Genomic DNA, 27,249 nt, shown 5'->3' on the forward strand with positions numbered 1-27,249 from the left:
TCCCATTGTGACGCTAACCCTGGGGCGGGCGGATAAGCCAGATTGACAGATCCTTCCGAACCAATGGCCTAACGATAGCGGCTGAGTGGCAGCGGTCGCCACCCGTGGAAACACTGGAAAGGTAGAGCGAGGCGGGCAGAGAACGGCAGGGTAGGAGAGGAAAGAGGTGGCATAATTTATTTATTTTCCTGGAGGAGAAGTTCCGGAGGTGCAGGTGGGGCCCCGCAGGTGAGTATTTCCCCGCAAGGGGGAAATTCTGTGCAGGTGGAGGCTGGAGAGGGGCGCGGCTTTGCTTAGCAGGTGAGACGGCAGCTCCAGCCCCAGCCCGTGCTCCGTGTGCAGTGCATGGCCGCGGAGCTCCTCCTCTCTAAATGGAGGGTAACCTCGCCGCAGAGAGAGAGAGAGAAGGAGAGAGAGAGAGAGAGAGAGAGAGAGAGAGAGAGAGAGAGAGAGAGAGAGAGAGAGAGAGAGAGAGAGGCGGGGGGCCCAGTCCCGGGAGGCATAATAACCTCTCCAGGAGAGCGAGCTAAATAGCTAACCAGGATCCTCTAGGATCTCCCTACCCCTGGATCGGCCTTGGCCCTGGTTCTAGCCCCGTAGCCTACCGGCCCTGGGGCTGAGAGGTGGTGCAAAGCGCCAGTGAAACCCTCAGAACACCATTCGTCTCCTCCCGGCGGAGGAAAAAGGCCAGGAGGTGGGGGGAGGGGCGTGCAAGGAAGGGGGGATGGGAGTAGATCTAGCAGCCTAGAAAATGAGACGTTTCCTTCCAAGGTGCAACTACGGCCGGCGACTGTAGTAGAAAGTGGTTGGCAGAGGATGTGCTTTCAGGTCTTCGTCCCAGGCACTACCCATGTCACCCCTGGAAAATCACTGGTCTCATCTGTAAGGGTGAGCTATAAGATTTCTTCCAGCTCTAAGCCCTTGACTTTGTGCTTTTCTCCCCAATCTCGGCTTATCCTGCACCAGGATCCCGATACCCCAGATTGCCCATTCCTTAGGCCCAGCAGCCCTTTACAAAGAAACAAACAAAAACAACACCCCCCCCCCAAAAAAAAAAAAAAAACTGGACTGAAATGTCTATCTCCTGCTTCATTACTACCCAGTGGAATTCATTCTGACCACCTTTCCCTGGGATACCCAGGTAGTGGCTTAGCCAGCAGCCTGGCCACGGGTTAGATTGTTTCTAGTTAGAAACTCTGCTAAGAAAACCTGATGCAAAAACATCCTGCCTCTCCCTTTTCCAGGCAATCCTCCTAAATCTTTGGTCCAATACCTTAGATTTTTGTGAAGATAAACTGCATCAGGCTTTCCCCCCATTGTGGAATGACTTATGTAAGAATTCAGGAATGAGCAAAATTTATTTTGTCCCATGCAGTCTGTTTACTTTGGTGTTTTCTTTCCTCCTGGATTTGATGTTTGTAGTTACCAGTTAACTAATGCCTTTTAAAAATCTTTCCAAGAAATGTTACTAGACAGAACTTAACTGTAGTTTCTCCAAATGTCTAATTCTCTCTGTCATCCATTCTTCATTTTCAAGTAATTGTATCTCCAAAAAACTGTCCCAGGATAAAAGTGCCATTGCTTTTCTATCACCCTTCAGAAAAACAATGTCATTGTACTAGGGAGCATTCCTTAAAGGACATAATGGTAAAGGACAAATGGTAAATAATTCCTTGCCATCATTTGTAGCTTTGATGAGGTTTCAGAGTAATCTGTGTTTTGCTGGTGGGAGTGAGAAAGTAGTTACTGGGGAGACAGAGGCAGAAAGTACAGATTCTTACCCCTTTCAATTAGGAATTAGGATTTAGAAATAGATTCGTAGCATATTAATCTGTACTAAAAAAAAGTCTTTTGTCTTTTCACATTTTTAAAAACTGGTGGGCAAGAGACTCAGTGGCAGAATTCATCCTAGATAGGCAACTATTGGGAGGAGAGCTGGAATGGGACAACCAGAGATGGCAAGACAATCTACTTTCAGACAATGGCTGGGGCTTATAGCCAAGTTTCCAGTGCCACATGAAGGAGCAGGTTAGATCATTTTCTTTAAAGGCTTTGGGCCAAAACTTTTAGGAGGCTGAGCTGTCAGCAGGTTCTGCAAATACTGAGTACTTGACAAATCAAAAAAAAAATTTTCAAAAATGTGTAGTATTGTCATAGGTAGCAGCAATCCTATCACTATTCAACTTTGAATGAAAAGAACAACAGGGCATGCAAAATATATGTATATATGTACATATATAATATCACAAATATGAATAACTCTTAGTAAATTAATCAGGGGCTATATTTACATTTCTGTTGTCAATTCTGATAATATATGTGAGCTGGGGTTTTGAAATTTTAGTATATTGAAGTCATCGCTGGCTGTCAGGATGAGATAAAATATTTGAATTTCACAAAATGTGAACATTTATGGACTTCAGTCTTGGGCAACTGACTAGTCTTAGTATTTTTAAGAAATGAATTTTGAGTTGATTTTTTAGAAGCTAACACATAGTCTTTTTAAACCCTGGCTCCAAGCTAGTTACAGCCTTACGACTCTATTTCGCCTCCAACCAAATTTCTTTTTCTGACATCATATTCTACTTTCCCAATACATTTTGGCCATGCCATTCCACAAGCTTGGAATCCTCTCTCTTCCCCCTCCCCTACTTTCCATCATTCCAATCTACACCTGTATAAATAGTATTAATTGCTCAAAGCAAATATTACCTATTGTACAAAGATGTATTGATCCACTGATAAGGATGAGGGTCAACCAATGGACAGCCTATTTGTTCCACTGCCATCCTGGAAATGTTATGAGCAGACAAAGAAAATTCGCAGCACATTAGGTGAACCTACAGTGGCAAATTTATGGGAAGATTTGGACAAAAATCTCAAAGGGTGGAAAAACATGGATGCCCTGTAATCTATATTATTGGAGGTATTGTTCACAGATCCATTTGAGTATTTTGAGTGCAGAGACCAGCATGTGACCAAGAATCTTTCTCATATTGTAAAAACTAAAATTGTCCTATTGCTTAGAATTAATATTTTTATTTGGGAATCCTGTTAATAATCAGAAACTTCATGTTGTAGCGGGTAGATTACTAGCCTTGGAGTCAGGAAGACCTGGATTGGAGTTCTACTTTTGGCATATTGGCTTTGTGACCTGGAGCAAGTCTTTTAGTCTTTCGGTGTGACCCATACAACTTTCTGACAGTAAAGTTGCAGAATAGTTATTTATGTGTATCTGCATTGTTAGTTTTCTACAGTGATGAGTCACAGATTTGGACACTTTATACCCCATCCAAACAATTAAGACTCTCCATCTCATGGTCAGCCTTTTTGAAAAGAATAAGTCATGGTTTGTTGACAGACTAATCTATTTGCTACTGTGGTTTCCCATATAGGTGTATTATACTGATATTTTATTAACTGTATCCTAGATTTCCTACTTTCATGTATCCAACCCAGTGATCATGTCATACGAGCATCACTAGGTATATTTTCAGTCTCTTCTGGCAGCTAGCTTATCTTACTGTTTTTACTTAAAGCATGACTGTTTAGTGTAAAGCATGGTATATCAGAACGTGTGTTAGCTTTTCTTGTGGACTTTCAAGTTAGGAGAGACCTAAGCTGAAAACCTGTCACTGATAGTGGCTGAACAAGACATCTAACCTTTTCAGATTTATTTCAGCATCTGTAAAATGGGGGTGAGAATTCTTAAGAGTACTCTTTCCACAACAACCTTATGAGGTCAACTTTGATATGCTTTCAAGTGCTACATGTGTCAAGATATTTAATATCTATAAGTGATACAAACTAAGAGCAAGGGATAACAGATTTATAGTTCAGCTCTGTTCTGGTCCCCATGTAATGTTAAAAAGTATCCAGGGTTGGGTAGCTCTTTGGAGGATTTATGGGAGGACATGGATGAATTGCAAAGGATTAGGTTCAGATCTCAGCATCATTGGAGGGAGTACCCCTGAATTGAGGAGGGACCATGAATTCATTGAAGCATTGGAGTGATAAAGATTAAAAATGGTTCAAGAAGCCAGTTTTGATGTCTGCAAAGTGTTTTGCATCCCTAAAAAAAGAGGGATGAGCTTCACTTTGATGTCTAACGGATGTCCAGTCAGGGATAAATTACTTTTCTGTTACCTAAAGAAAGGCTGACCTTATTGATTTGATTTTGTATTTATTGGCGCAGCATTATGTTAGATACTGTTTAGGTAATTATAATCAGTAACCTTTCTCAATATAGTAATTACATTATTTTGCTCAAAATAGCTATTCATTTTCAGTATCACATCAGCTGGATTTTGTAGTTTCTGTTTCCTGGCATAGAGGCAGAATGGTGAATTGGGTATCTGGGTTTAGAGTCTGGAAGATCTGGGTTCAAATCCTGCCTCTGATGCCTCTTTGTCTGTTAGACAAGTCAACTATTCATGCTTTGCCTTTGACAAAATCCTAGAATTTATCTAGTAAGTCTTGTATTGGTTACCATACATCCTCTATGTTGATTTTTGATATTGTTATCAAACAACAAGGAATTTATTAAATGTCAGGCAGATAACCATGCTAGGTGCTAGGCACATAAGGAGAAAAATACCAGTCCCTACCCTCAAAGAGTTTACATTGTATTGGGAGGGGATAACATATAAATATAAAACTATACATAAGATAGACACACATATGCAAAGGATTTCTAGGTAATGGGTGGGGTAGGGCACTACTAAGGACTCAGGAAAAGCTTCACTTAGAAGGAACATTTGAGTTGAGCTTCGAGGGAAATTAGAGATTCTGCCACATCATGAGTAGGGATTGCATTACTGGCTTGAGGGAGGATGATGTGAATAAAATTGTTTTTGCCAGAACAAACTAGAACCAGAAACTGAGCTAGAACCAGAAATTTAAGAACCAGCCGGGGTTTATTGAGCTTGGTGATGTGGGAGCCCCACCCACAGCAAAGGAACAAAAGGACAAAGTTTATGTGTTTCAATTTAGGCAGGAGGTAAATTGGGTATGGATTACTTCTTTATTGGACTGGGCTTTTTGCTGGCACTAGTAACAGGACAGGCTTTTCCTCAGGTTAGCTATCTCATGAATAGATAGGACTATTGTGGATTATTTGCTGTCTCTGCAGAAAGGAAGGTCGAAGACAGGGTGGGGATTTTAATACAAACTGTCGGAGAAAAGATAGAGGAACTGCAGACAAAATGGAGTTGCTTTAGCTTTCTTAGCTACCCACACTGAGACTGCTGATTTTACCTTTGTGTCTCTTTAATTCTCCCTCTTCTATCCTCTGATCCTGTCACCACCACCTTGCTGTAGGCACTTATCACCTCACACTTGGTCTATTGCAATAGCCTGCTGATTAGTCTCTTGGCTACAAACAAGCTTTTTCCTGCTCCATCCCATTCCCCACTCAGCTGTCAAAATCTGCCCCATCTCACCTTTCCAAAACCCATATACTTTTTGCTTCCTACTTACCTTATAATACAGTGACACTGACCTTCTTCCTGTTTCTCATACAACAGACTCAGTCTTCCAACTCCAGGCATTTTCACTGGCTGTCCCTTATATCTGGAATTTGATCCCCACTCTTCTCTGCTTCCTGGCTTTCTTGGATCCCATTTTCTACAGGAAACCTTTCCTGATTCCTCTTAATTCTAGTGTCTTCCCTATGCTGATTTTTTTCCCCACATTTTCCTGTATATAGTTTGTACATAGTTGTTTTCATGTGTTTTTCCCTATTAAATTGTGAGCTTTTTCTTTGTATTTAGAACATTGCACACAATAGTAGAGCCTTAATAAAATAAATTGATTGACTGATTGACAGACTGTGCAATGGGAACAGAGATTTGAGACCAAATATTATGTGCAAGGAACAACAAGATAGTTTGGTTGGACTGAAAAAATGTATGAAAGGGAGTAATGTATAATACAACTGGAAAGATAATGTTGGAGCCAGGTTGTAAACCAAACAGAGGAATTCGTATTCTACCCCATGGCTGCTAAAGAGTAACTGAAGTTTATGGAGTTTTGAAATGACAAAGTCTGACCTCTCCTTTAGGAATATCACTTGAGTCAAGGAGATCAATTAAGGCCTATTTCAGTATTTCATGTGAATAGTGATCATGAAGATCTGGGCTTGGGTGGTGACTATATGAGTGGAAAGAAGGGGATTATGCAAAACATAGGGTGATAAAATGGATCAGCCTTGGCCATTGGTTACATATGTGGGCTGATAAGAGAGTGAGAGTTGAGGATGACTCCAAAATCTAGATGGTTGGAAGTATACCATTGATGGAAAGAGGAAGTTTGGAAGAGGAGCAGGTTTTCTGGAAAAGATGGCAAGTTCGGTTTTTGACATTCTAAATTTGAGATACCTGTAAGACATCTCGTTTGAAGTGCCAAATGGTCCAATATTTTCTGATACATTTTCTTCTCTCTAAATTAGTTTTAGCTCTTGTGCCAATTCTAAGTGAACCGAATCTGGCAATGCAAGCATTTTGATTTTATTTTTCCATCTCTGTGCCTCACTTTGTTGTTTGGAGAGCCCTACAGTAATATATATATATTTTATAACATAATGTGGGTTTTATAAATTGACTGTACTAAATTAACTTCTGAAGGGCATTGCTGGTACCCTGCAGTTGGCTGCAGGGGGATGTGTTTCTCCTGTTCTTCCAAAAGAGGATTTGCTGCTGAAAAGAGATTTTGTAAGATTTGTTGCCAATCAGCACTTATGAGTGTCTGTAGGTATAGGAGACTGCTATGAGGTGTGTACTGTTGGGGACCATATAAAACAAGTGAGAAACCCAGCATTCTGCTTTCTAGGAGCTAAAACAGGAATTTACCTCCCATGGCAAGAGTTACCTTTTTTTATGGAGGGGGGAAGGTAGGGCAGTTGCGGTTAAGTGATTTGCCCAAGGTCCCACAGCTAGTTTTTTTTTGTGCTAAGTGTCTGAGTCCATATTTGAACTCAGGTCCTCTTGACTTCAGGGCCAGTGCTGTATTCACTGTGGCACCTAACGTTGCCTTTAAGAAGAGGGGGCTACACTTCCAGAAACAGTTTTGCTTCAAGGTCTTTTGTGGCCATGAGGAATGAAAGGAAAGGTAATAATCATGAGGTCACTGAGAGCCACTTTGCAAATTGGATATGTAGGAATAGCTTTTAAGTTAAAATTGCTGCTTTTTTATGTTATATCTTGAGGGCTGTAAGAATTGTGTTATTTATCCATTTTGATAGTTTTATATAAAATGTTTTATTAGCCAATCTCTCGGCTGCTCTGGCTTACCACAGTAAGGATGAGGTGGGACTATACAATTTAAACATTTTATGTAAGGTCCATATTATTTTTCTGCAGATATACCATACCAAGACCACATTTTCTTCTGCTTTTAAAATGACGTAATGATTCTTGGTTAGATATAGTGACTGTGTCTAGAAACACAATTATTTATATTGCAAATATTAAGATTCTGTATTTTTTAAGTGTCCTCTTGGACAGCATACTTTTGATAATAGCAAAGGTCAGTATAGGCACCAGTATAGGAATCAGGGTGCAGAAGCTTGTCAAATAATTTCCTGACTTAGTTGATTTTGGTTTTATCCTTAAATATCTCTTCAAAGTTCTTGAAAGAGAGTTCATTTAGGAAGTTTATTTATTGGTTCATTTTTTGTCTTAGCTTTTATATACTCTGTACATTTTTTTTTAAAGCAATTGGGGTTAAGTAACTTGCTCAAGGTTACACGGCCAGGTGTTTCTGGGTGGGTGCTAAGTGTCTGAGCCTGGATTCAATCCCTAGGTCATCCCAACACTGGGGCCGATGATCTTACTTGGCTGGGCTACCTGGCCTCCCCATACTCTGTACGTTTTTGTAAAACCAGATCTTTATTCCCAAAGTGTTCATTTTCTGCCCTTCTGAATCTGTAGTTCTTACTGACCTGCATTTCAGCAGTGCCTCATTGCAATTCAGAAGATAGTTATTCCACATGAATGCTTAGAATAGAAAGAGCACAATAGGGGAATTTTTCAAAATGATATTAACCACATAAGAACAACAAAACAAGGGAAATTGCTAGAACCCAGAAATAAAAATAAAACATTACAAAATCCTTTGAAATAGTAATAACGGAATATTATTCAAAGGTTTCCCATAAGGATTTGGCTTTTTACTAATACAGACTAAACTGGAGAGGCTATAAACATCGCCATTTAGGGATGTTGTGAATTCACTGATTCTACCTAGTGTCTCTTAAATGCCATCTTTATACTCCCATGGAAGAAAATACTAGTTAAACTGTAATTACCTGAGAAGCATTTTTCATGCTACTGAAAATGGTCTGCCTACTGACAGACATCAGTAAATTTAATAGAGGAGAAGCAATCAAGGATAGAGAGAATTGTTTGTAGTAGTACTATTGTGGAAATACCCACAACAATGAAAAACATACTATTTGGAAGAGTTAGGAATTTTCCATTCCCCTATCTTCAGACTGGACTATACTTAAACCTTCATATCTTTATAGATATATACATAGACACTAACAAATGCATGAATGCATGAAAGAATTATATGTGTAGCTATATCATTCATATTTTCTATTTATTTCCCCTCTGCTTAACACAATGCTTGACACATAGTAAGCGCTCAATAAATGAGTCTTAATTCCTTCCCAAATAAGAATCTGAATATGATCTCTGAATTTAAAAAGTTTTCTTTTGTAATACAAAGTCTTACTAAAAGAGATAGAAATATTTCTTGTGTGATAGAAAGGCATCTAGTGATACAATTATGCTGCTCTGCCAGACTCATTCAACATCAGGTATCAATCTCTGCCATTCTCCATCAGCCATCACTTTACCACACTCCATGACAGTTATGACTCTCCACTTTGCTCTTTTTCAGGCATGTTTTTTTTTTAATTCAGTACTTTGTTGTAACCTTCATCACATCCTTTTTTTTCTTTGTTTATTTTTAGTTTTCAACATTCATTTCCACAAATTTGCTCCCCATCTCTCCCCTACCCCGCACCCTAAGATGGGAAGCATACTGAATGCCCCTTCCCCCATCTCCAGGCATGTTTCTCTATCCCAAGCTGGCCTCTTAAGTGTGATTTTTTTTTCTTTTTTATGCATTAGGTCACCTAGGATGCTCTGAAGGAGTACTTCCTAGAGATGCTTACTGTGCTTAAAACTTTTTCAGGGTTTTTTAGACACTCTCTACTGCTCCCTGGGGGGTGCCATGGTACGTAATACGCTTCTCCTAGGGAGAAAGGACAATAATTATTGAATGTGTTCTGTGTTTCTATTTCTTTGGCTCCTGTACTACAGACCTCAGCTGTATGTATTACTGTCAGAGCCATTTGTAACTTCACCTCAGTCTGCTGGAGTCATTCCATCTCTTATTTCTGAAGGAATCCCTAGACACAGAGCTTCTTCCCGGTTGATATCCTGATACAATAGCTACGAAGCTAGGTCAGCTCTCTTAGTTAGGCTTCTCAGCAGAACTTCTCATCTGATGATTAGGAATCTTCCTTCAAACTTGTCAGCCAGACAGCACCAGTAAGTACACAATCTTGGTCAAGAATATGGTTACTCTTTGACCTTTGCTTAAATCTTCTTTGTTACCACTTACTCTAAACCAAGCTACTGTCTCCCTTTTTCTTCTCAACTCTCAACTAGATTATGGTCAGAAGTTTTTAGGACCTAACAACCTCCTGGGTTGAGTTAAGGCCTCCTTCCCCCAGAGGCTCTACATTTTACACTTGGGATAGGGTTTGCTTTATGCAAAATAGTAACTGCTATTCTGGGGACAGAATTCTGAGATATGGTTGAACTTGGTTGACCTTGATCTTCATGTCAAGTAACCTCCACGGTTCTTCCCCACTTCCCAAATAACACATCACAGCTTGGTCTCTATAACCCTAACTCTATACCCTCTATATTTTACAAAAATAGACTTTCAGAAAAGGATATTTTTTTCCTGCCTTGGTAACATTTTTCCAGTTTTTGGCCACCTTTATTATCAGGAAAATTTTCCTTAATAATTATTAACTACTTACAATCCTTGCCTAACATGGATCCTTCTGCCTTTCCTAAGTAAAGACTGCTACCCTATATTTGGGGTTTTCTATTTGTTTACTGCTATCCTTGCTACTGTTGTTCCCCGTATTATCTGGGGCACATGTTAACCTTGGTTTAATTCCAACCCTTCGCTCATTTTTTTCTTATTCTCTTTTGAATACTTCCAAGTTTGTCATAACTCTTTTAGGTGGCATAGGTTAATAGAATGTATAGTAATATATATAGCAGTAACTAACATTAATGGGAAGGTTACTTACAACTTTTTATATGATATATCTCTCTTTACTATTATTTTTTTCTTATTTGCAAATAATGAAGGGGACAGTTTTTCTAAAATGTCTGGTTGATTCACGATGCTGTCTGCAGTGTTGTTTTCTTTTATATTTTATAGTTCTAGGAATTATAGATGAGTTTCTAAAATCATCTTGCTCATTCCTCAGAGGCTGATTCATTAAAGTCTGTTAGCTTTAGTAGTATGATTTTAAATAAAAAGTGAAACAGTCTCTTACACTTCAATTTCCTCATCTGCAAAATGAGTTTTACGTCTCTTTATCCAATGGTTTAGACTTTGTAGATATTATTTCTTTGTGCCTAATCTTTGTTCCATTACTTTAGCCCAAACATTCTAGGAAGAAAAGTATTTTAAAAATCAATAGCAGAAAGCATGAATAATAACAGCCAATAGTTATTTCTGGTAGAAAAATTATAAGAGCATCGTTATCTACTTGATAGTTCAAATCTTTGAGTGCTTTTGTTAACTGCTTGTTTTTTTAAATTATGACATGCTTTAATGGTGTTTTATTATTTTAGACCCCAAAATTTTGACCTAAAGGGTGGCATAGTGAAAAATGCTTTAAAATTATTACCTATTTAGAATTTTTAAGAACTTAAGTAAAAATGTTCTTTTCTTTTTTTTTTTTTTTAAACATTGGCTAAGCCAAAAGTTCCCAATCTTTCTTGGCTCACATTGTTCTTAGTGCCTCAGGAATTTTTTCATGGTACCTGTAGCCAAAAGAAATACTTAGCAGTTAAATTTATTAAATAGGTCCAAACAACTTAATAAGTATTTATGTCCTAAAGCTGTTTGAAAAAAAATACTTGTAAATTGAAAGAAAAATTTGTTTTTCTTTCATTCTTAAATATCCACATTTACTAAATTACTAATGGGTTATGTGAACCTTTTGGGAGCTATATAAAACTTCCTACACCTTGGAATCAAATTGGGCACCACTACCCTTATTTTCTCTTCAGCAATGATTTTTTTTTAATATCACAACAGCCATGGAACCCAGCTTTGCAAAGATAAGTTGCCACAAATGAGAGTTCAAGGCATTACTGGTGTAGCAGGAAGTATAAAGAAACAAAAACATCACACATTCAAGAATGTCATCAAAAGGCCTGTGGTGCAGTCTGAAATTAAAATTTTGAACTACATTAAGCTAGTAATTATATCTAATTAATTTCTCCCAAAATTTAAAATATTCCCTAGTGCCCCTGAAAGTTAGCTGCAGGGTGGGGTTGGGGCCACTAAATAATTATAGACATATGTCTTCAGCAAGTGTTGCAGTGCTTGCCAGCATCCAAGATGTTGTGAACCAATGCTGTCAAATCATATTTTCATATTCTGTAGACTTGTGGTGATTTACACACCAAATTCCCATATGGTCGACTGGTTAAATGTTAATAGAATAGTAATAGAATTTATAATAGAATAAAAGAATAGGAATAGAAATGTGAAGTATAGTTGAGTCGGGCATGATTCTACTAGAGTTATGGAATTCTTGTACAGTAACACTGAACTGGGGCAAAGCGCAGTCTTACTGACCAGTTCTATCATGCATGACTTTATTATTAGTGGCCAAGAATGCCTGGAATGGCTGTCTGCCCAGGGAGCTAAAAATTATAGGACCTTTAGATCTAGAGCTGTAATAGACTGACTTCTCCAGCTTCTATAATTCACAAAGTTCTCCTTAATTTTGCTAGTGATTTTATGGAAACTTATTTAAAATATCCTGTGATTAAAAAAATATATTTCATTGTCAACAGCAAGAGTTTATATTTTTATTGTACTTTACAGATTAAACAATGTTGTCATATATGGTCACAAAGCACCTACTCATCCAATTGACTTTCCATTGATAGCCGTGTCAGTTATATTGTTGCAAATGGATGATTTCCCATCAGATTATGCATAGTTTTTAGAGCTAGAAGAGGCCTTTAAGACCAGGTGGTTCAAATGGCTCCCAATATTTTTGAGCATGATAACTCTTTTTAATATCAGAAATTCTGATACTCCCCCATGATAATAGTTGTACTATTAGTATCCATTGGTCTTGAAAATAGGAATATAGAATTTTGTAATGTTGATCTACATATATTTTTATGTAAGCATATTGGTGTCTGTGTAGATGTGGCCCTCATTTGGAAACTGGCATTCAGAGGATTTCCAGGAAAGCCTTGAGCTCATGACATATAAGGATTGTTTGAAGGATGTTTATCTTGGAGAAGAGAAAACTTTCAGGGGATATTATAAGGTCTTGAAACACCTAAAGAGTAATCATGTGGGAGAATGTTTATCCTTGTTCTGTTTGGTTTTAGAAGCCAGATTTATGCCCAACTAGTGGAAATTACAGAGGCAAATTTAGTCTCCCTGTAAAGAAAATCTCCTGATAATTAGAGCATTCCAGAAGTAGAATAGGTTGTCTTGGACATAGTGTTTTCTCCCTTTTAGTGAGGCTAATATTCTGCTTCTCTTAACACACTGTGATGTGGAACGACTTACAGGTTACTGACTACTGTTCTAGGGCAAGACTTCATTTCTAAAATGCAAATGAAGTCCCAAAAGTTTAAATAACTTCCTCAAGGTCTACAGTTATTAAGTAGCAAAGGTGGAATTTGAACTTAGGTTACTTTATTCAAAATAGCTGTTGAAATAACTTAATAATGTATTATGGACAAAAACCTTAATATAAACTATTAACAATGGGGTAGATTCTTTTCTAAATATGTCACTAAAGGGTGGAAGAAAGGTTTTCTTCCAATTTTTAGCACAATCCATTGTTCTAATGGAGAGAAAGGGAAATAGTAGGAGGTCATATTAATGATTACAGATTTTGCCTTCACCCTGTGTAGTTTATAGAGTTGTAACAAGGTGACCAGACGGCAGAGCTCTTGAACTACATACTATAGCTTTTGCTGTAGTACTAGTACTGGTTTTATAACCCCTTCAAATCTTTTCCTTGTTTTGCAAAAATTTGCCTGGTAATATTCTCTTTCAAAATTGTCTTTTCCCAAATTTATGATACCTGTGCACAAGCATAAAGGGGAAATTTTTTTTTACTTCTTTTCCCTTGTAAAGCCACACACAAGCAGCTTTCCAGAGGACTGCTGCTGTGAACAGCTTTCAAGGTTCTGATTACATAGTATAGCAGACTCTCTATTTCAATTACAAATCAGAGCAAATTATTCACAGAAAATCAAGGTACAACATTCACAATGTTACAGCTTATCACAGAAAATCAAAATATAGCATTCACCATGTCACAGCTCAACAACTTACCACTAAAATGGCCACATTGTTTTCAACAAAGTGCATTCACTTAGTCAATTACAAAGTGCCTTCACTTAGTCAATTACAAAATCCTTAATTCAATCACAAAGTACAAAAGTCAAACTTCTCCACCCCTAGGTCACAGTAAATCATAATCTTCTCAGTCAGTACACAGTATCCAAGTAAGTCTTCTTTCAGCTTGAAAGAGGCTGGCTCTCAGCTTCCATGGTCCCAGCTCCAACTGTCACCTGGGTTCAAAGCCAGGCAGCTCCCAGTTCCTTGTCTAGTTCTTCATCCAGTTCCCATTCCTTATTGAAGTTCACAAGTGCTCAGTCCACCTCAAGTCCTTCATGGTTCCTGTTTTTGGGAAGAAAGAGCTTGACAGCCACAATAATATTTATGCATATTGCCAGCACCATCATCAGTTCTCTATCTGCCTGTGAAATCATCTCATATGCACTAACAAGGTCTGAGAACTCAACACAAATCATCAACATAGAAATCAACACAGACCCACAAACAAGGTCTAAGAGGGCAGCACAGATCATCAGTAAAGTCCCAGGACCTCCAGAGCCCTCCTCCAGGACTTCTGTAAACATACAACCAGAAAATCCTCTTTCAGGGCTTCCAGTAAGGTCCCAGGGCTTCTGTGCAAAGTATCACAAACAAATATCAACATAGAGCAGACAGAGTGCTGGGATACCACAAGTTTTCTCCCTCTTGACTCTGCCACCACAAGAGTTCTCTTCTCAGTTCTGCTTTCTCTAGCCAAGACCTCTTCTTATGTATGACCATTAGCTCCTCCCTTCCTTTTGCAGGAGTTCATGAGTTCTAGGGTTCACAAGTCATGGGGTTCACACATTCTGTTTCTTTTTTTTTTTTTTTTGCCTTTTTGGAAGGCAGTTGGAGTTAAGTAACTTGCCCAAGGTTACAGGCTAGTTTTTTTGTGTGGGTGTTAAGTGTCTGAGGCTGGAACCAACTCAGGTCCCCCTGACTCCAGGGCTGTTGCTTTACTCACCTAGCCACTCCCCACACATTCTGTTTCTTAACAAACTAGATACAAGGCTCAAAAGAAACTTGAACTGAAACAAGGTGTGAACTACTTCTGTGCTTGCCATTACATTGGGGTATGGAAGATCTTCAGATTCCATTAACATTATATCCCTTTAATCAAAAGTCCACATCATTTAAACATTCCCCCAAAACCAAATAACTTAGCACTTAATAATTATTATGTATAATGTATCTGCTATAACATTAGGCCAGAAAAATATTCTATTAAAGACCCTTAATTTATAATAGCTATGAAGCCTATGATCCTTAGAAGAACAATATATAATGCATTCACACATATAAACATGCATATACATACACATAAATATGTATACATGCACATATGTACTCTGACAACATTGTACCCTAGGCTAGTAGGGGATCTTTTTCAATATTTTGACAGATTCTCTTGAATGGTTCTACTTTTGGCTTAGTTTAGGTAATACAGAACTTACCATCAATTGCTGTCAGTTTACAATGAATTTGAACTTAGTAAAATATTAGCATTTCAGGGAAAAAATGTGTCTGGAAACACCTGGGAGAGTTCAATTTTGTGAAAAGACTGAGTGTTGTGTCCATTTTCATCCTTCTTGTTCAGTTGTTTTCAGTTGTGTCCGGCTCTTCATGACCCAATTTGGGCTTTTCTTGGCAAAGATACTAGAGTTTGCCTCCTTTTTCTTCTCCAGCTCATTTGACAAATGAGGGAATTGAGGCAAACAGGGTTAAGTGACTTGTTCAAGGTCACACAGCTAGTAAGTATCTGAGGCCAGACTTGAACTCAGGAAGATGATGAATGTTTCTGACTCTAGGCATGACACTCTATCCACTGTGCCACTTAGCTTTCATCCTAGCTACCTCCATATGTACTGGGTACAAAAGCTGTAGTGTGTAGTTCAAGAGTTCCACTGTCTGGTCACCTTGTTACAACTCTATAAACTGCACAGGGTGAAGGCAAAACCAGTAGTCATTAATATGACTTCTTACTATTTTGGTAGCACTGTTTTTAACCCTATTTGCTTTCCTATTATATTGATGATCCCTGACCCTGTTTTGAAATTTAAGGCTGTTGTAAAGTTATCAGAAGAAAAGCAGTTGCCAGTCACTTTAATGATTGATGATGATGATGATGATAAAGCACAAATATATGTTATATAATAATTTTGTGTGAATGTATTAGGAGCCTTACGAGAGAGAAGGAAGTCAGAAACTAATAGGAAACTCTAGAGATATCAGGAATTATTGAATACACACACACATATATGCACATAAGATACACAAAAGATATATAGTAACATGTGTATATGAGATATATCTATACATATATGCATTTATATATGAAATGTGCATACATATGTATATGAGAAAAATATATGCAGATATATGTATTTGGTGGGAAGAAAGGTGATAGGAATTCAAATGAAGGTTACTGACCTTTCATATAGAAGTGAGCATTTGTTGAAAGGGTGGGAAATTTCCTTTCCCATGTTTATAACATATATACACATATGTATGTGTGCATATATGGGGGATGTTTGTATATGTATACACATACACATGTATGTATGTATATTTATCCAAATTTTAGTGAGACCTTAGAGACAATGTGACATAGTAGATAAGGGTCAGCATTGGCGTCAGGTAGACCTGGGTTTACTTCTGACATATACTGGCAGTTGGACCATGGGAAAGTCCCTTAATCTCAGGAAACTAAAGACTACTGATTTTCAGATAAATAGCCCATTTTCGTTGTTGGAGAAAATCTTAGAAAAAGGACTGGAATTGGAGTCAGAAAATTCTGGGTTTAAATTCCATCTCTACCATTCACTTAGTCATGTGATCATAGGCAAGTTAGGAAATCAGGGGTTGTGTTCTAATAATCTGTAAAATTGGGGTGGTTAGGTGGCACAGTGAATAGAACACCAGCCCTGGAGTCAGGAGGACCTGAGTTCAAATTCGGCCTCAGGCACTTAACACTCAACTAGCTGTGTGACCTTGGGAAAGTCACTTAACCCTAACTGCCCTGCCTTCCCCCTGCAAAAAAAAAGCAAACAGAAAAAATTTTCTAAAATAATAATCTGTAAAATTGAAATAAAAATAATTGTATCTGCTATAGGTTACAAGGCTCTTGTGACAAAAGTATTTAATCAAGAGGAAATCACAATGTAACTAAATGTGTACTATTATGATTAGTCTCCAATAGTGGTTTATGTTTTTTGGTGGTGGTGTTGTTTGGCCATTCTTTAAATGACCTCTACTTTAAGCACCAAAGTACTAAAGAAGCCTTTTAGGTGGTAGTATCATTTCAACCTTAGCAAGTGCAGTGATAGTTGTTCAGAATTTATTCCATGTGAAGTTAAGTTTGGGGGTTTGTTTTTTTCTATGGGGCAGGGTAAGAATGGAAGAGGAACTAGACTTGTGCTTTTATTGATAAAGGAAACTCCTTGTGAGGACATTTTCTTGAATAATGTAGATCCATTTCAACTCTGCAACTTAAAATCTAAGGAGCTGTCTGGGTCACTGAGAAGTTAAATGACTGGTCCTGGGTCACATAGTAGTACATAGCAGGGCTTCCTAACTCCAAGGCCAGCACTCACGGGGAGTAACTCCTCCTCCCATTGGAACTTACGATCTATCCCTAAAATTATACTATAAATTGGAGTATTAAAAGAATACAGCTGTGTTTGTTTCTCCTCAATGGCCAGTTTGGCATAATGATTCTTCATTATTATTGAACCAAGTTTATTATATGGAAATGGGTACCGCCTGTGTTGGAGACTGATTTGGGTTTTTTGATTGATTTCTTTGCTCTTTTTTCCCTTTAGGATCCAACCTCTGCTTCTAGCTGAGTAGAGAGCAGTAATTTAAAAACAAAGTGCCAACTAGGGATTGTCTTTGGTACCTGCACTTTTTAGAGTTTATTCAGTACTTTCACATTGCTGTGACGGTAAAAATTGTATTTAAGTTGGGAAAATGAAGCAATTGAAAAGAAAAAGGAAAAGCAATTTTAGTGTTCAAGAAACTCAGACCCTTTTGAAAGAAATTAGAAAGAGGAAAGAAGTAATATTTTCCAAGCAGCTCAACACAACAATTAATGAGATGAAACGGAAGGCTTGGGAGGAGATTGCTGAGTGTGTGAATGCTGTGGGGGAAGGAGAACAAAGAACTGGGACTGAGGTGAAAAGGCGATACCTGGACTGGCGAGCACTTATGAAAAGGAAATGGTTGAAGGCAAACATAAAGCTGGTGGGCTCTGGTTTCCCCCTTTCATCATCAGATTTCAATGACTCTCTCACTGAAGAGTTGGATGAAAAGATTTTGTTTCCAAATGAGTCTAATTTGGACTGGCAAAATACAACTGATTTCAAGGAACCAGATGGCTCCTTAACAGAAGTCAAGGAGGAAGAAGAGGAGGAGGAGGAAGAGAAGGGTCCACAGAATTTTGAAGTAAGTGGTTAGTGTGGTTCTGTGTGCAGTGTTAGCATATAATCCTTCCTTGACTGGAGAAAAATATTTGTATATATATGATTATATTTGTTTATATATACATACACACATATATACATACATGTACAAATATGCACCTTTATATATACATAGAAACATGCTTCCTATGATAGTCTTCAGATTTTCATTATAACAATATATATTATATATATGTGTGTGTATATATATATATATATATATATATATATTTTTTTTTTTTTGCTTTGACATTTGGGGAATTTTAGCATGTGATTTTATTTTGTATGGCTAAGCAATCCAGATTTTAAGCCATGTTGGGGATTAAAGTGCTTTCACTGGAGTTGTAAATAAATACTTAAATAGTCCTCTTTTATTTTCTTGCAGTTTGAAATGGAGGAGGAGGAAGAAGAAATGTTATCCTCTGTGGTGCCAGATTCCAAGAGGGAAAATGAGCTTGATGATTTTCCCCACATCAAAGAGTTTGGTACTCTTTCCTCAATACAGCCTCAGTCTACCTATGATGATTCGTACTTACTTATAAGCTTGGAGAAACAAAAGCTTGAGATAGAAAAGCAGCGGCTAGATATTGAGGCAGAGAGACTACAGATAGAAAAAGAGCGCCTGCAAATTGAAAAGGAACGGTTATGGCATTTAGACATGGAGCACGAAAGACTCCAAGTGGAGAAAGAGCGGCTGCAGATCGAAAGAGAAAAATTGAGGTTACAGGTTGTCCATTTGGAGAAACCTGCTCTGGAAAATGATCTTGGCCAAGCAGAAAAAAGCATTCTGCAGCCCCTGGATTTAGAAACTGAGAAATTAAAACTTGAGAAGGAACGCTTGCAACTGGAAAAAGACAGGTTGCAGTTTTTGAAGTTTGAATCTGAGAAACTTCAGATTGAAAAGGAACGCTTACAGATAGAAAAAGAACGGCTTCGTATTCAGAGGGAGGGACACTTGAAATGAATTTTCTAAGTTTCCATAAGTAATGGATATCTTCATGTAAAAGTTTATAAGTCATAGGTAGGATTTCTCTTAAATCAAGTAGTAACAAATTGTTGCTTTTTTTTTAGCTGTTTTTCCTGTCAGTTTGTTAGTGTATTTAAAAGAAAAAAAAGTTGTGGTAGGCAATAACTCATTGTGACTAAGAAGTACATATTTTATGTGAGATAGCTTTTTCACAATAGGAAAATTGAATGTGCTATTCTCTTCCATTCAGTAATGTTACTTAGGATGTTGTGTAGAATGTGTCCAGGATTCATAAGCACCTTCATGTTTAGGCTAATTGTGTAATTTCAATATTATATTAACTTTACTCCTAAAACTACAGACAATTGAAATAAACCCATGTGGGTTTATGTAGAATTACTTAAATGACCAAAACATTAAATATTATATATGTAGAAATGTGTAGTTAATTATCTTATAGTGTATTGAATGATAATAATTTTTCCCACACACACACTTCAGCCATTTAAGTCTCAGCAGTTCAGGAATCATTAGAGATTTACCTAAAATGAATCATATTCAAAAACTGTTCAACTTATCCTGATGACTTTGGATATTTTTGTCAGTGTCAGACCTGTGTAGGTCACAGCTGTGACCTGTGTAGATACAGCTGAAGAATTAGTCCCCTTTCATCTTGAGTCCTACAAAAATCCGTCTTCTCTATATTAACTAAAAACTTGAACAAGTAAATGGGTGAGCATGATAGAAATTTTGCAGTTGTACATGAATTTAAACCCTGCTGCAATTTTTTAGGCTTTTACAAAAAGGAGTTGGGGGGAAGGGCATAATACTTGCTAAGACAAAATGGATTTCTTCTCTATGCCCCACCCCAAGGAATAATAAATATTTGTTTTATCAGCTCCATTGGCATTTAGTCACAGAAACTTAAGGATTTATTTAAATTGGTGAAAACCCTCTCCCTAATACTGGAGGTGCTTCCTCCATGCTCAGGTCATGACCCCTGGTCCAGTCAAAGTTGGTGGGTTGGGGTGTAGAGCTATTGCTTTCTTGACTGGTTCTGGGAATTGAAGTCTTCCATTGATCAATTTAGCACCTTTCATGAGCACTACATTCACTTTAAAAAATAAAAGGGGGAGAGAAAATGGAAACATCTTTCAACTAGAACTTTTGTATTTTCTGTTTTATAGAACTGAAGCCTAGCACTTAATTCATCTCACACATTGACAGAACTTGACTGGCTGTGTATTTGCTCCTTGTGAAATCCAGAATGGCTTGCTCATGTGTAAAACTAGGACATATGCCATAGGTTATACCTACATAGGTTATATGTGTATAGGTATATTTGTACTTCCTGACTCTGCAAAATAGTGTTATTTTTCTATTGTTGAGACAACCACTTCTGCCATAGAAATAAATTTACTTATACTGATGGCCTCTGGGTCTGTTATTTCAAGTACGGTGTCTAAGGCAAATGGGATTATTGTGCTTGGGACACAGATCCTGGAGAGAGGATGAGTCGTCTTTAGGGTTGTCTCTTTGAGCATAGAAAGAATAGAGAGAAAATGACTTCTGTTCTCACTGCACATGAGAATCACAGAATTTTGGAGTTGGAATGGACCATCACCACCATTTAGTCCAACCCATGCATAAAATAGAATCCTCACTATACCATACCTGGCAAGTGGTCATACAGCTTCTGCTAGAAGATTTCCAAAGAGGGGGAGGGAAACCCTGGCTTCCTAAGGCAGCCATTCTGTTTAGGATAATCAATTATCAGGAAGTTTTTCTTTTTCATCAAGCATATATTTGCTTCTTCTGCTCCATTTCCATTCATTGCTCCAGGTTTGCCCTCTGGGGCCAAACTGAGTCTAACACTATTGAGGACAATAACACCTATCTCCCAGAGTTGTTACAAGGATCAAATGGAATAATATTTGTAAAGCAGTTAATAAATGCTTTTTTCCTTCCTTTGTATTGCTTTTTTCCTAACTCCCTTCCCTTCTCTTTGCCAAACCAGTTTTTGCAAGAATATAAAGTTAGACTCCTTGAGTCTCTGGAGTACTGGATTTTACAAGAGGTAGTCCTGTTCCTACCTCATTTCCCCCTTTTTTACCCCTATTTAACTCACCATGACTTACAGTTATTTGCTCCACTTATAGAATGTATTCACTGGAATGATGAAGCTTCACAAAAGAGAAATATTTAATTCTTAAACCCATTCCTTTTATACTTCCTGGTGATTACCCTCATTGGCTGACTTGTGACTTCTAATGGTCATCAGCCCTCCTACTCCATCTATCTCCTAATCCATCTCCTACCCCACCATCTCCAAAAGATGTTCTGTTTTTCTTTTGAGAACAATATTTTACCTGCAGGTGTTGATCCCATATTTATGTCTCAGCTCCTTTTTGGATACCTTATAAATTCTTCCTCTTGCGTCATGTAAGTTGCTTATCCCAAGAAGATGGAAGTCATATGAAAAGGAAAAGATAATTCCTTCCCATATTTTCCACCCCGATCCCTTACACTATGGTAACAAATTACAAATGCCTCCTAATTAATTGCCATACTAAAACTTTGGAATACTGAATGTTGCCCCAATTGGGGGGAGGGCAATGAAGTTACAAAGGACGGAAGAAGTAAGTTGGCTGAGTTTTCACAAGTATGAACTCAGAAGCTTAGCTCTTCTTCAACTACTACTGGTTATGCAGGTGAAACACTATCATTTACCTATTACGTTTGCCAGTTTGATAGCCAATCCAAATAGGGTACTTTTATTATGCCCAAATAGAAGTCACTCCAATTTGTCTTTTTTTTTCCTTAAAAAATTAAAAAACTAGGCTCAAAAAGATCCCTTTGGGCTTTTTATCCCCATGCTGCTCTAGTACCCAGATCTCCAAGGACTGTATTTAATATTAATGTTGAATGAATATATCATCTTCAACTACCACATCTCTATGGGTAAACCTGCAATCTAATATCCATCACTGACCTCTTATTTCTGCTTCAGTCCTCTATTTCATCTGCCAGAAAAAAACTAATTCACTTGAAGATCTTGCTGTCATCTAAAACTCAACAAAACCAAAAGGTAAATTCATCTTTTTCTCCAAATTAGCCCCTTTCCCCTCTGCCTTTTTGTTTGTGACAGGTGAAAGATGAAGTGGCTGAGGAAAGCAAAGATTCTATCTTCCAAGCATATTGACTTTTTAAGCAATGCATGCCAATTCCCCAACAAACCAGCACCAGATCTCTGTAGCTTAGGCCTGGACCATGAATGCAAGTGGAGGCAGGCTTTTAATACATAAAAACAATTAAGGCCAATTAAATAAAAGGAAAATGCCATGTCCCCTTCTCTGTATCTACAAACAAAGGAACATGGAAAGAATAACTGATTGTCAAGGTAAGATTTATGGGTTGCTTGAGATCTACAGTTGTCAAAAAACTTGGGTCAATCTTTGGATCTCAGAATTTCTGATCGCAAAACCCAGGACCTCAGTTAAGGATCTGTAAATAGCAGGTAGCAGTAGTCCACTTTCCCACTCATACAGGGCTAGGTTCAAACAATGCAATAAGGTTTTCAAAATCCCACAATTGACCATGTGCTGTCCTAATACCCTCAATCCCTAATCTAATCTCCCTCATAATTTTTGACTCCTTCACTTTTCATGTTCAACCTACTTCTAAGTCATAACTTGAGAACTGTCTTGAATTTGAACTTTCCTCTCTATTCCCGATACAGTGAAAAGGGTAATGAATTTGGAGCCAGAGGTCTGGGCTAACACATTGATACTGCCACTAATGGCTTGTGATCCTTGGCAAGACTTAATAGCTAGATGGACCTCATTTTCCCCATAGACAAGAGAGGGGACTGGATTAGATGAATTTGAAGTTGCTTCCTGTTCTAGTATGGGGGGTGGAGATGGAGGAGGGTATAGGGCAGAGCCAAGATGATGGAATAAGTCAAGAATTCGTCTTGAGGTCTCACAAATTTTCCTCCAAACAACTTTAAAGTGACACCTCAAAACAAATTCTGGAATGGCAGAACCAACAAAGAATGGGGTGAAAATTTTCCAGTCCAAGACTATTTAGAAGGTTGACAGGAAAAGTCTATCTCACTGAGGTGAGAGTAGAGTACAATCCAGACAGATGACCTGGACAAGTCAACAGTAGGCTCTGCCCCACAGGCCAAGACCTTGGGGGTGACTGAATCAGTAGCAATGACTCTGGGAGACAGCTCACAGAAGGTAAGGGATTGAGACAACTGGTCAAAAAGAGATTACAAAGAACACTTAGCCCCAGAGTGAGGATGTGCACTAGCACACTAGAGCATGAGACCACAGTGGACCAGTATCCTGGTCACAGTGGTCTAGAGTCAAGAGTGCTTGTGGTTGCTCACAGGGTAGGAGAGACCACACCTCTCTTTAGATCATAGCACCTGAAAAACAAAGAAACTGAGGGAGGGAGGAAGGGAGAGAGAGAGAGCCTGTGAATGCTGTGATCCATCAACAATAATATCACCTTACCCTATTACTTTTCACAGTTGCCAAAGTATTTTCCATTTCAATTCACCAAATAGTCATTAAATATCTACTGTTGACAAGGCATTGTGCTAGGTAGTGGGGATAGAAAGACAAAAAGAAAATTCCTTCCCCTCCCCCCCCCCAAAGAAATCATCCCACTTCAGACATTTACTCAGAATAAACTACTCCTGGACCCTTGCCTCCAAACTGTCTGTGGCAGTTAAAGAAATTTGTTCCAATTTATCCAGTATAGTACCAGGCAGATTTGACTTCTGCCATGTCACCGAGAACCTGCTTGATGTGGAGCAATGATCACTGGCCCAGACATTAGGAGATTTGTAGTCCCAGCTTTGCCACTTTCATAACCCCATGGCGTTTAATTTCTGAGCCTGTTCCTTTATCTGCAAAAATGGGGATAATGTCTGCTCTTCCTACATCACAGAGTGATTGCAAGGCTCTTAAGAATACGTGAAAAGATGGGTCAGCTAGGTGGTGCAGTGAGTAAAGTGCCGGCCCGGAGTCTGGAGGGCCTGAGTTTGGTTCTGGCCTCAGACATTTTAACACCCACACACACAAAAAAAAAAACCAACTAGCTATGTAACTTTGGGCAAATTACTTAACCCTCCAAAAGGAAAAAAAATACATGAAAAGAGAGCCAAGATGCTGGAGGAAATGGAACAGAGCTCTCTCAACCCAACCCTCTAAAGAATTTTAAAAATGTTTCAGATCAAATTCTGAGTGTGACTTAAAAAAAAAAAAAAGTCATGGTATCTCAGTTTTGCTGTCCAGGACAGCAGCTTAGGAGGACCAAAAGAGAGTTTTACCTGAGAACCCTGGAAGGGGAGTTGGTTCCAGTAACACCTGAAGTCAGCAGCAGTAGCCAGTGGTAGTGGTGGTGGCACCAAAGGGAACTAAGCTGGTCAGAAAGGTATTACTGAGGCCCCTTGTGCTACTAATGAGCACAGAACCAGGCACCATTAGGCAGCTCTGTCACCCATTACCCAATTCTGACTTGCAATTCCAGAGTGGAGAGGAATGGTTACTGTCTGGTGGAGAGGGAGCAAAGGTCCCACACAGGACCACAGTGCAGACTAGGAGGGTGGTGACCAGAACTTACCGGGTCACACCGCCATGGAAGCTACCACATTATGGGAGAAAAGGACTTGGAATATAATATTCTGGAAGGCAAAGGATCTAGGATTATAATCAAGAAGAATAAAGGGCATTTAATGAGAGAGAACTTTCAAGCATTCCTGATGAAAGAGACCAGAGCTTTTGCAGAATTTTTTTTTGCAAAAAAATTGACTTTCAAATACAAGATTCAAGAGGAGCATAAAAAGGTAAATATGGAAGAGAAGTCATAGGAGCCTTAATATGATACAACTGTTTACAATCTTATATATAAGATGATACACGTAACTTCTAAGAACTTGATCATTATTGGGACAGTTAGACGAATCTACTTAGACAAAAGACATGCATGTGAGTCTGAGAATGGAAGGGTAAGAAAGAGAGAGATGCACCAAAATGGGGGAAATTATCTCCTGTAAAAGAGGCACATAAGCCAGAAGGGAAACTGCAGGTGGTGTGTGTGTGTGTGTGTGTGTGTGTGTGTGTGTGTGTGTGTGCGCGTGTGTGTGTGCGTGTGTGTGTGTGCGCACGCGCGTGCACATGTGGTGGTGATGGTGGTGGTGAGTAGGCAATGCTATGCACCACCGTCCAGGGAATGAGTTACAACTTACACCCAAGTCAATTACGTCTGATAGATTTGATAGTCCAATTACCAGTTTGTGGCCTTTAGAACTAAAGCATTAAAGTAGATGAACATCTTTCTTGGTTGGTTCACTGTAGACGGGCTCAGAAGAGGATAAGAAAAGTTGTACCTTTGAGGCATCTTTGTTCAATTCATTAGGGAACTTGGATAGGAATATATCTATACAGATATAAGGTGGTGCTGGCCCTCTGTTTACACATCTATAAAGACTCCTGTTGCTTGCATGCTCTAAACTCACATCCAGCTTTCAAAGACCTACGTAATCTGATCAGCCTTGTTTCTTCACTATTTTATTTTGCTGTTGTTATCTGACAAAACTCTATTGCTTTTTCTGGACTGATCTCTTCTTCGTACACCAGATATGCCATAGTATCATAGGTTTTGATCTGGAAAGACCTCACAGGTCATCTAATTGAAGCCTTTATTTTACAGATTGAGGGATCTGAGGCCCCAAGAAGTTAAGTGACTTCCCAAGGTCAGTCAGGTATTACATACTCATGCTCACCTCTGCCTTTGTTCATGCTGCTCTCTTATATTGGAATCCCCTTCTTCTCAAACTACCTAGTCATTCAACAGTAAGTCAACAAGCACTTATAAATTTTCTACTATATTGCAGGCATTGCTAAGTGCTAGGGATACAAAGAAAGGTAAATGACAGTCCTTGTTCTCAAGGACCCCCCAGTTTAGGGGCAGAAATAAAATGAAAACAACTACAAACTATACAAAAAAGGAACTAACATTGAGGGGCATCAGGAAAGGCTTCTTTACAAGGTGGGATTTTAGAAGGGACTGGAGGGATGGCAGGAGGTAAAGATGAGGAGGAAAGGAATTCCAGAGCTAAGAAACAAATACCAAAAATGCCTGGAGCTAATAGATGGAGAATTTTATGTGAGGAACAGCAAGGAGGCCAATATTACTGGATCATGGAGTATGTGATAGGAATTAAGATTTAAGAAAATTGGAAAGGTATGAGGGGCAGGAAATGAAGGAAATTAATTACTAAATAGAGGATTTTACATTTGTTCTGGAGGTGGTAGGAAGCCATTGGAATTTATTGAGCTAGGGAATGACCTAAAGACCTGAGCTTTGGGAATATCCTCTGGATAACTGAATGGAAGATGGATTATAGTGAGGAAAAGACTTGTAGCCAAGAGACCAAACAGTAGGCTATTATAATAGTCAGCGAAGAGAGAGTCTGGGCAGTGTCAGAGTAGAGAAGGGAACATATGGGAGAGATTTTATGAAGGTAAAATCAATAGATAGGCAATAGATTAGATAAGGGGGGTGAGAGTGTGAGGATTTAAAGATGACATCTAAATTTCAAGCCTGGGTGATTGGAAACCCTAAAGAGTAATAGGAATGTTAGGAAGAGAGTAAGGTTGGGACGGGAAATTGAGTTTAATTTTGGGTATGTTGAATCTAAGATAGATGTGAGACATTCAGTTAAAGCTGTTCATTAGGGGGTTGGAAATGTGAGATTTGGAGAAGGAGATTTAAGAATCATCAGTATAGAGATAACAATTGAATCCATGGGAGCTGATGAAATCACCAGTTGAAATAGTATAGGAGAAGAGAAGAGGTACCAAGAGAGAGTCCTGTTGGATGTTCATAATTAGTGTATGTGACCTGGATGATGAAATAGCGAAGGAAACTGAGAAGGAGCAGCATTTTCATTCTATTCTTATTTTAAATCAAAATACAGAATTCAGGGGTGGCTAGGTGGCACAGTGAATAGAGCACCGGCCCTGGAGTCAGGAGGACCTGAGTTCAAATCTGGCCTTAGACACTTAACACAAAAACTAGCCATGAGACCTTGGGCAAGTCGCTTACCCCCAATTGCCC

The 27,249-nt window shown here is 38.6% G+C and overlaps 1 protein-coding gene across 3 annotated transcripts; it reads left to right on the forward strand.

The window, feature by feature from the left end:
• The first annotated feature begins 89 nt into the window (after positions 1 to 89).
• Positions 90 to 20,544, forward strand: MSANTD4 (Myb/SANT DNA binding domain containing 4 with coiled-coils). 3 transcript variants are annotated; one of them, XM_069080481.1, is made up of 4 exons: positions 109 to 228; positions 772 to 888; positions 17,508 to 18,129; positions 18,532 to 20,544. In XM_069080481.1, the coding sequence occupies exons 3-4, from the start codon at positions 17,656 to 17,658 to the stop codon at positions 19,108 to 19,110; spliced, it is 1,053 nt and encodes a 350-aa protein (XP_068936582.1). In that variant the 5' UTR covers positions 109 to 228; positions 772 to 888; positions 17,508 to 17,655; the 3' UTR covers positions 19,111 to 20,544. The 3 variants fall into 3 exon arrangements, with proteins under 3 accessions (XP_068936581.1, XP_068936582.1, XP_068936584.1); XM_069080480.1 differs by lacking the exon at positions 772 to 888 and having other exon boundaries at positions 90 to 228; XM_069080483.1 differs by lacking the exon at positions 772 to 888 and having other exon boundaries at positions 180 to 300.
• Positions 20,545 to 27,249: the final 6,705 nt, after the last annotated feature.

The sequence above is a fragment of the Petaurus breviceps genome, unplaced genomic scaffold (assembly GCF_028583685.1).
Source record: "Petaurus breviceps papuanus isolate PSGF00001 unplaced genomic scaffold, PetGlider_PUasm1.0 91133, whole genome shotgun sequence".
Taxonomy (NCBI): domain Eukaryota; kingdom Metazoa; phylum Chordata; class Mammalia; order Diprotodontia; family Petauridae; genus Petaurus; species Petaurus breviceps.

Excerpts from the sequence above, each read along its gene's own strand:
- MSANTD4 (XM_069080480.1), top strand. The coding sequence starts at position 17,656 with ATGAAGCAATTGAAAAGAAAAAGGAAAAGCAATTTTAGTGTTCAAGAA. Across the intron at positions 18,130-18,531 it reads AGGGTCCACAGAATTTTGAA|TTTGAAATGGAGGAGGAGGA; the intron begins GTAAGTGGTTAG and ends ATTTTCTTGCAG.